This window comes from Acartia tonsa, chromosome 8 (assembly GCF_053477335.1).
Source record: "Acartia tonsa isolate MP-2025a chromosome 8, ASM5347733v1, whole genome shotgun sequence".
Classification (NCBI taxonomy): domain Eukaryota; kingdom Metazoa; phylum Arthropoda; class Copepoda; order Calanoida; family Acartiidae; genus Acartia; species Acartia tonsa.
The window spans coordinates 25,568,236-25,579,417 of NC_137267.1; the positions used below are offsets into that span (position 1 = coordinate 25,568,236).

Below are 11,182 nucleotides of genomic sequence, written 5' to 3' on the forward strand. Positions count from 1 at the left end.
TTATTGTAAGTAGGTTACGTCGTAATAGAGATTTATATATATGGGGATCTTAAAACACCTCTTTATATAATCAAATTAAGAATAATTGCATCACTGAGAGGTTTAAAGGCCCATCCTCCAAAAATAAAATATTCCCTTCGGACCTTACTCAGTTAGGGAGTTGAATCCATTTTTATAGAAGCAGAAATACAATCTATGATTATGGTTTGGACCCTCTAAAACTGTAATCTACCCTTCCACTTTCCCCTCTCTTGGTGAAGATATCTTCAACGCCGATACGATTTTTGAAATATAAGATTCCACTTTTGTCTCTCTTGTTAAAGATATCTTCACCAAGAGAGGCAAAAGTGGAATCTTAAATTTCAAAAATCGTATCGGCGTTGAAGATATCTTCACCAAGAGAGGGGAAAGTGGAATCTTACATTTCAAAAATCGTATCGGCGTTGAAGATATCTTCACCAAGAGAGGGGAAAGTAGAATCTTACATTTCAAAAATCGTATCGGCGTTGAAGATATCTTCACCAAGAGAGGGGAAAGTGGAAAGGTAGATTACAGTTTTAGAGGGTCCAAACCATAATCATAGATTATATTTCTGCTTCTATAAAAATGGATTCAACTCCCTAACTGTTACTCGATAGATAGATAGCAGAGTATTGACATTTGTTGTGGAAAGCTCTGATTGGCCGAGAGGCTTTCTGCTTTCTGGGCACCTCGTTTCTCATTGGTTGAGAGTGAAAACTTGTCCAACGAGAATGAAATATAAACAAGTAATGATGTAGCTAAACGTATCTTAAATATGAAGTAATTGTGGTATGGAATAAAGGAATGAAAAATTATGGTGATTATTATGATTTCTAGTGAGTTTATTCTAAATTTCAAGACCTGAAAAAGCGTAATTTTACAATGTTTAGATATGTTATTTTTTAGAGAAAACAGTCTATTCCATAGAATAATAACCCAGCGCTGTGATTGGTTTAAACAATTGTGAGAAAGTCATTATTGATGCGGCACTGTCTGCTAGTTTGTGTTACAGTATATTGACTATTTTTATTAAATTATTGTAGTTTTTTTTTAAACTTGTAAACATTTTATGAAATTAATCAATGTTTTGATTATTTAATTTATTAATTTAAAATTACATGATTGTATCTAATAAATGAGTTTGAATAATTTAAAATCTTTAAAAAATATGAGTTTTGAACATAAATTTTATAGTTATTTATATTTCAGAATCTTAGGGTCGACTAAATTTAGATGAGATTTTGATAAATTGAAGATCCAATTTCCACAGTAAACCCTATCAAATTCAAGGTTTGAAATATAATAATTTTAATCTAATTCTTTTTTTAAAAATAAAACAATGAAATATTATGATTTGGAAGATTACCTACCTATATATATTTACCTATGCAATACATATGTCGAAATTTTCAAAATGTTCATTAAATTTTAATCTTCTTAGGTAATTAAGTAATCTAACCATCCTTTTTTTTTTAAATGTAGTAAGGTTTATTTTCTCTGTCCGTAAAGATATCGCTAACAGCAATATTAATTAAGTTTTTACCATTTTGGGTGTTGTACGTATAATCTTTGAAGGTTACTCTAGATGCTAGGGATGTAGCTATTTATAAATTAATTTAAATTTTAATATATTGATCATTTTTAACCCTTTCAGGATGAAGCTTGAGTTATTCCTAAATTTTCTGTTGTTTTTAACCAGCTTTGCTGATACAGAAAAAGACAAAAAGAAAAATTTGAAGTGAGTATAATTTGTTTAGGTATTTATCAAACATTGTTTATAACGTCTCCGCATATCGTATTATATTCATTACAGCTTATATAGAAATTGTTATTGAAAACACAAATCCTATTATATAAAGTAGTAAGCGTTTTTTGTCTGTCCCGAAGGATCTCGCTAACCACTGAACCGATATTGTTCTCCTTTACAGTGAAGCTTCTTATAATACCTGGGAAGGTTTTAAACTATTTTTCGAGAGGGTGTCTTCACCCCCCTCTCCCACAAATTTTTTTTTAACTCTTTTGAAACTCAAATTTAAAATAGAATGAGGTCGACTTTTCCTTTTCCTACCAGTGCAGTGCCCCTAGAGGCTTCTAGGGGGCGTAGCCGCTAGTAAAAATGAAAGTAGTAAGCCTTCCTTGTTAGATCAGAAATTCGGTCTTTTCAGACCACTTAATTCCATACCCACCCCAGGGGGGAGGGGAGAGATATTCAATTAAATGACAAATTCGCCTACTTTTATAATATAAATTGGGTAGAGAAATTGAAATGGATGATGAAGATAACAAAATTCAACTTTGTAAGAAATATACACCCCTGATTTATTTTGAGTAGGTTGCCTGCTTGTGGAGCATGTACAAATCTTGTGGCGTCATTTGATAAGGTAATTAGTTTTCCAGTAGGACTTCCAAACCGATTAATATCCGCTGGATTGGAACCGGTTCAAAGCCATACTGAAAAATTATGTATAACATCGTATTACAGACAATATTCAACGAATATTAAAAAAAGAATTATAAAATTTTGTTAGCCCTTGCTCTCGGCCACTTGGGCCTAACACGACTGGTTTTCATCTATTTAATTTTCCCTTAAAATCCGCGGAAAGCTGTGTATAATACGATGCGATAAATAACTATTATAATAAGGTATGACAAGGATGCAAAACAATTAAAAAAATATGGATTAGATGGTGTAATTTGTAGAGAGTACCTACACTTTCACAATACATAGTTTGGTTTTTAGGGGAATTCTATGCTGGCTTTAAAAGAATTATTTACCTTTAACTGGATCAAAGTTTGCTTTAACAATACAATGTAATTTGCATTATTTATATTAGAACGAGGATAAAAACATCCATAAAAGCGAAGGTAGGACAAATGAACAATAACACTTGTAGAGTGTTCGAACTGAATAATTAGAATATAAATATATAAAAGTCCAAACAAAACTTTAAGTAAAATTGTAGAAAAACTGCTTAAATACAATATAATGTTTAAGGACATAATTACATTTTTAGGACTTGATTATAGAGATGCTTCTCTTATAACATTGTTCTTTATTGTCCTAGGAATCAGTATTCCAATCAGTCGGATAATAATAGAACATAAAAGTTTAATTTTAAAAAAGTTGAAAATCAATATGTTTCTAATGGACGAACGGACATTCTGGTAACGAGTATAGAGTTACTGCGCTTTCTAAATCGTACCTAACTACTACAGGAATCACCATGCAAATTTTGAAATTACTAAATTAACGAAAAAAGCTACGGGCCGACCCTACTTATAGAAGAGCTTCGCTTTTAAAAAATATATATAAAGTATAACTTTAGTATATCATTCAACATTTATTACAGGGCATGGACAGAACAAAACGGGGTAAATTTGAGGGCGGAGACACAGCATGGGAAGAAAAAACTCAACCCAGGTAATTTTATTTCTAGTATGACTTAGAAACCGATTAACATCCGACTAATTGGAACCGGTTCTCAGCCTTATTAAATATCATGTATGGCATCGTATTTCAAACAATTTTCTACGAATATTAAAATGAAAATCATAAAAGGGGGTAGGCGGATGTGCCACTTTTTGAAACCAAAACAAAAAGTCAACAAAGGAACTCAACTAAAAAAGAGTTACAGGTCTGAGATTTTGCATGGCAGTTGCTTTATAGGGGTACAATATGGAACTTTGAAGAAACGGCGGCGCAACCGCCGAAAACCGCCGTTTCCCGCCGAATTTTTTTTTTGCAATTTCTCGGCGGTTTTCGGCGGTTGCGCCGCCGTTTCTTCACTGTTCCATATTGTAACCCTATAAAGCAACTGCCATGCAAAATCTCAGACCTGTAATTCTTTTTTTAGTTGAGTTCCTTTGACTTTTAGTTTTGGTTTCAAAAAGTGGCACATCCGCCTCCCCCCTTAATACCTGTTTTGTTTGCCCCAGGCATCCGGCCGGTTGTTTCTATCTTTCATTAAATATCCACAAAAAGCTGTATATAATACCATTCCATAAATAACTTTTATACATATTTATTGTTGTATAGGACAAAATTATTAAATATTCGTCTATCTAAAAATGGTTCATATATACACAGGCAAAAAATCTATGAACAGTGATTATTTTTTTTGTAGATATGCAACCAGTGAAGTTAGATTTATTGAAATTACAGAGGAGTTGTGTAAGGTCTGTATTACTTTAATTTAATCTAAACTAAATATAAATACTTACTGAGAAATGTGTTGCTTTCTGTAAAATTCTTTTTTTTAAATAATGGGCGATGTTATTGTTTAAGTCAGTAAGACTGCAATCATATTTGAAATTGTTCAAATAAAAAGTTAGTTTATACCTATGTACTTGTATTTTTCAAAAGCAGTCTTAACTTTTGGTGCGTTTTCTATCAAGCATAGAAATAAAGAAGGGGGAGAATAGTTTTTTTCTTTCTTATAATCTAATACTCCGGAAGACACTAACCCTGCAGGTTTTTTAACCCTGCGTGGCTACTCTGTACCCAATGTAACCTAACTGATTTGATATATAAAGCAAACACAGAAAAAAAGTACTTACCCCCTATTTTTAAGGGGTGTGTTTTTAATGCAACTATCTCGTAATCAATGCGCAAATGGTAGTTATAATCCGAATTTCAGGATGAAATTTGGAATCAAGGCTCAACCGTTTATCCGGTTTTTGGCTATTTTCAGGGCAATTTGTGCATTGTTTACGAGATTAACCCCCCCGCCCCTTAATTTGAAAATAAGATGTGTTGGGGGGGGCTTTTTGTGCTGAACTGACACATTGAGTAAAACTGCCAATATTTTATTTTATAGGATGTTGAAAGAGGAGAAACACAGTGTCACCAGAATCATAATGATTGGGAGGAACATTTAGAAACCTGGTGGAAAATGGTAAGCTGTAACTTTTAGCTGGGTTGATAAAAGTGTTTTTATGTATAGCAATGAGATACTCTTACTGATACCCCTATCATACACTGTTTGGAATTTTAGTAAAAGGATTCTTTGTTTGTATTTTATTGTCTTAGTCATTGGCATAAAGAAGATCATATTATTCTTTATAATCCATTCAAAATTTTTAAAATCTTTCTTCTTAGGTATTTTATTCTGTTATAAAAGATAAATACATAGGTTATTAGGTATATTATATAATAATATTATTTTTTCTTTTGTAGGAATTAGAGACAAGACCTGATTTAAGACAGTATTTGTGTGTTGATACATTAAAGGTAACGACCTGCAGGATTTCATATTTTCTTTTTTTTCAAATTCCTTAGGATTACAACACAGTGAAACCAAATATTGAACCGTTTTTTATACACATCACCAGAAACTTTTTCGTGTTTCTATAGCTGCTTCTATAAAAAATATACATGTGGATTTTTATTTCTATTTTGTACATAGAATATTTCTAGAATATCAATTTATGTGTTTTAAGGCATGTTGTCCATTTGATCATTATGGTCCCGAGTGTAAACCCTGTTCTGTGAAGGGTGCCAATGGAAAACTATGTTCTGGCAATGGAAAATGCAAAGGTGGGTGACTTTTCTCATAAATGTGTTTAACCCCTGCGGAGCCCTAACCCTGCCTAACCATTATTCTAAAGCAAAAAACAAACAACCGATAAATAAAACCCTTATCTACCTACCTACTTATTTTTAGTATATTAAAAAAATAAGGTGTGTGTGGACTGTGGATCTATGCTTGACTAGGCATTTTCAGGGAAACCGCTAATTATTCCTTTTCTTTTATTCAAATATGGATATTTTTTATTATATTGTTCGTAAGTTCAGGCTACTCGAGAAAAATGGCTTAGGGGAGGTTAGTCAAAAATTGTAATTATTTTATCTTTAGAATAATTGCAATTATAGATTTATGTATATGAGAATATAAAATTCCATTTTAGGAACTGGAACCCGCAAGGGTAACGGGCAATGCTCCTGTGATAAGGAATATTCTGGCGCTACCTGTGAATCCTGCTCTCTGGGACACTATAGCTCATATAAGGAAAGTTGACTTTTAAGATGATGATTAGTTATGTTTTCACAATGTACTTTATTTTGCTTATTTAATAGGTACATACAAATTAATGGGAAGTTTGAAGCCATTTTTTATTTTCCCCGAATTAGTAGGGTAAAGCGGGGCGAACTCGGTGATTTTTTCGGTTTTTTGAACCTGCAATCGTAAAAATTATTTTTTTTATTGGGACCAAGACCAGTAGAAAGATCTCGGAAGAGTCGATCAGGTCCTAAAAGGACGTAAACCTAGGACTTTGGGAAGTTTGTCAAAATTGATCTCAAAAACGGCACAGACTTCGCCCCGCCTCGAGGCGAAGTCGGTAGGGCATTTTCAAGCTTCAAAAAATCGATGATGTATTGATTTTATTACAGCATGCCCAAAATGTAAAAGTTGCTAAATGTAATAAAGAGTATGCACAAATTTTTTTTATTAAGATAGGTCAATTTTTTCTACCAAAAAAAATATTTTTTCCGAAGTACGCGAAATTTGACTTTTTTCGAAATTTTTTTTGATAAAAAAACATAAAAATACTACTAGAAAAAAATAACTTTTTATGACTTTTAAGGTCTGATCCTTAAAATTCAGGCAATTTTGAATAGATTTGGCAAAAAAAATAGTTCTATTAGCAAAAATTTCCTGAAAAATTCAAGTTGAAAAAAAAGAGAAGTTTGGCAAAATCTGTGGTCGATTTTCCAGCTTCATAAAACCTATGACATATTGATTTAATTACAGCATGCCCTGAAGGTTAATGTTGCTAAATGTAATAAAGAGCATTCACAAAAAAATTATGAAGATCAGACAATTTTTTCTACAAAAAAAATAAATTTTTTCAAAGTACGAGAAATTTGACTTTTTTCTCTTGAAAATTTCACTTTTTTTAAATGGATAGCCCATTAGATTCTTAATAAGTCCCCTGAAGACGTCTAAGCTCTAGCTCTTACCAGTTTTTGTCCAACTTACCGTTTTTCCGACCGATGCAAAAAAAATCAAAAAAAAAAATTTTTTGTGGTCCGACTTTGAGACACACGGATTAATAGATGGTTGCATTAACCCCCCCCCCCCCCCTTTAAGAACCTTTAAAATAAGTCAACTTTTGCTAGGACGACGATACAAACATATGTTCCGAGTGTCACAAGGCATGTGCGGACCACTGTACCGGTCCTGGACCCAAGGCATGTGCCAAGTGTGCCGATGGTTATGAGATGAACTCAGAGCATGGTTGTATGGTAAGCTCATTAATATCAGGGATCTAAAGGGATAAGACAATGGCCGATAAATTAATGTGTATCTCAAATTATGATACTTAAAATTACCCCTTTGGTAACGGTTGGAGTGGACACTCAACCCAATAAATCAACCAATCAAATTTCAATAAAAGTCCCCAAAGTTGTTAAAGCAAAGAATAGGATAACTTTATTATGAACCTTTGGGGACTAGTGTAATAAACAGACTATTGTCCCCTTCCTTCCTGCATTAATATGGTTGTCGTGTTGACTACAGTGTTCCTATAATGGATAAAGAATAGGTACATGATATTATGACAGGGGAAATTTTGTCGTCAATTTTGGTTGCTACAATGGTCTTTATATATTGGTAAGTTCTCTCCTTCCGAAGGAGAGAAGGGGGTGGAAGGGGGTTGCGTTATATGAGCCAGCAGGAATAAACATTTTATGTAATTTTCAGATATAATCTATTTTAACTTGTAGGATATAGATGAGTGTAGAGTGAGTGAACCATGCACCAAGGACAAGTTCTGTGTCAATACTGAGGGAACTTTCAGATGTCTCAACTGTGATAAGGTAACCTTTGTGGTGTTGGGTACCAATAAAAATAAAAATATGGTTCTTAATATGAACATGAAGGTGGTCAATAGTCATAGATGTACGTACATGTGTGTTTACTCCCCCTCCCCCCCCCCCTTCTAAAAAATGTTTGGGGCACCTCTAAAATATCAAAAATATATTTTATATTGCTAACTCCCACCCACCCCCCCACTAAAAGCCCCCCTAAAAATAAAAAGCTTTGACGTCCTTTGACGTTTGAAATGGTGTCATGATTTAACTGTTTTGCTCGATTTACCCACTTAACTTTGACAGATAGTGATTGCCATCTCTGCTTTTCAGCTTTCTGTACCTAGCATTTTTTTCAGTCTTGTGCTGGTTGTGATGGAGACGGGCCGGACAACTGTGAGAAGTGCGCCGAGGGCTACGTGGAGAAGAAGGGCGTGTGCGTCAGCGAGAACCCCGGCTCCACCGGTAAACTATTTAACATGGACAACACAAGATACATCACCTACGCGGGCCTCGTCGTAGCCACGGCTATCATATTCAACCGTAATTGGATCATAGCCAGTGTGATTGGTGGGGTTGTGTCCGTGTATATTAGTTTTACTGAATATTATTTGGCTACTAACACGTTGGATGGAGGACTTCAGCCTAAGATTGATCCCTCAGCTTTCATGTAAAATGTTTTTTTAACCTAACAAGTTTTCCTTAACTGTTACAAATCTGATTGGTCTCCACTGAATCAGTGAATACAAACAGGTTCTGAACCGTGAGGAAAACACATGCAACGTATGGTTTCATAGAAATTGTTCACGAAAAACAAAATTAAAGTAATTTTCCTATCCGCGGACAATTTTTTTATAAACCCACAGCATAGATTATTTTCATGCTTTTATACGAAATGGAATTTGAGTTAGAAATTAAAACTTTATGAAAGACCTTAGTTTTTAAAACCTTTTCTAGTAAAATAAAACAAATATTACTGTTTACATTTTTACATTATGATAGATAATAAAAAGGATCTCAGAAAACTAAAAAAAATGTTTAGTACCTTATATTACACTTTACTTATATTGGTTTTGAATTACTTAAAGTTTACATTTAATAGATGATAATCTAAAAATTATAAAAAATCTCATGAAAAAATGCCTTTGTGATTTTGTTGTGCAATAATAATAAAATTCTTATTTTAAGATAGATAGGGTCAAGTCGGAAAAACGGACGAAGTTATTTTTTGAAAGATTTAAGGTTAAACAACTGTCCTCATCCTGATGGATTAGTTCAAACTAGCAGTTTTTTTAAAACTTTTTAACCAATAAAAGTAAATAAATATATCGTCCATTATCTTCTTAAGCTCTTGGGATGTAACCCAAATCAGAATTTAGCGCACTGCACACAAATTTAGCAGATGTAAATTTTACGCGCATTTTAACGAGTCGTGCATTATTGGATCTTGGTTATTTCATTTTATATGCAGGTATTGTTAGGCAAACTTAGTCTGTGCTGGCAGCCGTTTGGTTAAAAGATAAAATAACCCTTAATGTCATTGAAAAATATCGCATTTCGTATTTTCCGACTTGATATAGTTTAGTTAGGTTTATATGCAGGAATTTATCATATTTCATTGTCATATGTGCTCAGTTTTTTATTCTAGTCTGTTATATGGAAATAAAAAATTCGTTTCTAACTTTTGTGTCATTTCTATTCATTTTTGTTACAACAAAATGAGGTTTGTAAATTGTAGTATACTTATTTGAATGACCCGTTATTGTTTTAGATTAGCTTGCATGTTCTTTTTTTGTTTGTTTTTAATTATTTCATTTTGTTTATTTATTTTATTTTTTTAGATGAAGAAGATGGTAAAAAGAAAGAAGAATTATGATTTGAAAGAAAAATGTGATAAAAGCAGAAATACGACGAAAGATTTTTTCGGGAACTGCTTACTGCTTACTGCTAAACAGCATGCTGCGCAGCCTATTACTAGAACCGACAGAATAGAAAATGAGCATAAAACCTTAAATAAACATTTGCAGTATAACAGACTTGACCATTCTAAAACTACCTTTCGATTTTTAGTCTTAGCTGAATTATTTGCAGGACTTACTGTGTCGGTTCTAATAATGTTCTAACACAGTCTGAGTAACCGTAAACTGACTTTACCATTAAAAGACCTTCCTTCGTATTTCTGACTTAATCCATCACATGTAAAATACACTCTGATAAGAAATCACTTAGAATTATAATTTAGCACCTCACATCACCAATTTTTTATTTGTACAAATAGATTAATATTTTTCAATTGGATAGTTCACGACATATATAAATAGATTTTTTATTTTAACATGCAACTTTCTAATGACTTGAGATCATTTGAACAAGTAAAACTCTTCTCTCGTGAAAAGTCCTCTCCTTTTTTCGACATAGGGTAAATTTTATTAAATAAATTAGTTATGATAACAAACTCGATTCCAGCTCCAAGTTTAACTTTTACAATATGTGATATTCAAATGGTTGTTAAATCTGGCACGTTTTTTTCTTTTCTGTGATAAATAATAAAACTAAAGCATAATTTTGAAAGCAATAATTTTTTTTGTCTAATTTACATGAGTCAATTTTACTCTTCCAACACCTTTTCCTTAGTCACAAGTATTATTTTTATACGTATGTGATTGTTATTTGAAACATTTTGGTTGTCATTTTTATGGGCTCCTCCTCTATTCACAATTTTTAATCATGTTCAATTGTAGGTTAAATTAATAAAGTCTAAAATGCATTTTTATTTCTGTTTTGTTTGCACGACCTGTTTTGTTATTTTATTTATGTAATAAATATTTTTTTTATTATGATTATTATAGTTCTTGTTTTGTGACGTTAAATTTTATGTAGCTGTAATTTTTATTTGTCTCCTAGTTTTTAGAACATCAAAAAAATAAAACTGTGGTCAGCGGCTGTGATTTGGAATTAAATACCAGCTAGGCTGAGACTGGAGACTGCTTCGACGACGCCTTCAAATTTTCCAATTTAATGTGAGTCTCAAAAAAGTAGCTTTGATTAAGCAAAACTGTGTAGATGACTTCAATTGTATATGTAATGAATATTGAGCAAACAATCATTTTTATTTCTTCATGTAAGAAATATGTTTGTTTTTACCTCTCCCAAGATTATGGTAGGTGTACAAAGTTTTTTAGGGAAGTAAGGTTTTTGCTGAATATTTCAAATCAAATGCTGGTCTAGTAAATATAATCACTTCTTAGTGAAGGAATGAATTCTTCTTGTCCAAAATGGAATAAAAAAATGGAGCGATAGCTTATCATTTATTTAGGATGTTAGATATGTACCTATACAGATAAAATATTG

At 32.4% G+C, this 11,182-nt stretch overlaps 1 protein-coding gene across 5 annotated transcripts; it reads left to right on the forward strand.

Moving 5' to 3' along the window:
* The first annotated feature begins 1,217 nt into the window (after positions 1-1,217).
* Positions 1,218-10,671, forward strand: LOC145326374 (cysteine-rich with EGF-like domain protein 2). Of its 5 annotated transcripts, none has more exons than XR_013881895.1 (13): positions 1,218-1,311; positions 1,676-1,759; positions 2,351-2,402; positions 3,372-3,442; positions 4,146-4,197; positions 4,839-4,916; positions 5,198-5,251; positions 5,461-5,557; positions 5,929-6,027; positions 7,140-7,267; positions 7,748-7,840; positions 8,191-9,033; positions 9,412-9,512. XR_013881895.1 is itself a non-coding variant. In XM_080169693.1 (13 exons), the coding sequence occupies exons 2-13, from the start codon at positions 1,677-1,679 to the stop codon at positions 9,705-9,707; spliced, it is 948 nt and encodes a 315-aa protein (XP_080025819.1). In that variant the 5' UTR covers positions 1,218-1,311; position 1,676; the 3' UTR covers positions 9,708-10,671. The 5 variants fall into 5 exon arrangements, 3 of the variants coding, with proteins under 3 accessions (XP_080025819.1, XP_080025817.1, XP_080025818.1); XR_013881896.1 differs by having other exon boundaries at positions 8,191-9,028; XM_080169693.1 differs by lacking the exon at positions 9,412-9,512 and adding an exon at positions 9,673-10,671 and having other exon boundaries at positions 8,191-8,296.
* Positions 10,672-11,182: the final 511 nt, after the last annotated feature.

What these genes read in the sequence shown, in the direction of transcription:
- LOC145326374 (XM_080169691.1), top strand. Translation starts at nt 1,677, where the DNA reads ATGAAGCTTGAGTTATTCCTAAATTTTCTGTTGTTTTTAACCAGCTTT. An exon ending in TTACAGAGGAGTTGTGTAAG is followed by an intron (nt 4,198 to 4,838) that starts GTCTGTATTACT and finishes TTTATTTTATAG; the next exon opens with GATGTTGAAAGAGGAGAAAC. An exon ending in TGGCAATGGAAAATGCAAAG is followed by an intron (nt 5,558 to 5,928) that starts GTGGGTGACTTT and finishes ATTCCATTTTAG; the next exon opens with GAACTGGAACCCGCAAGGGT.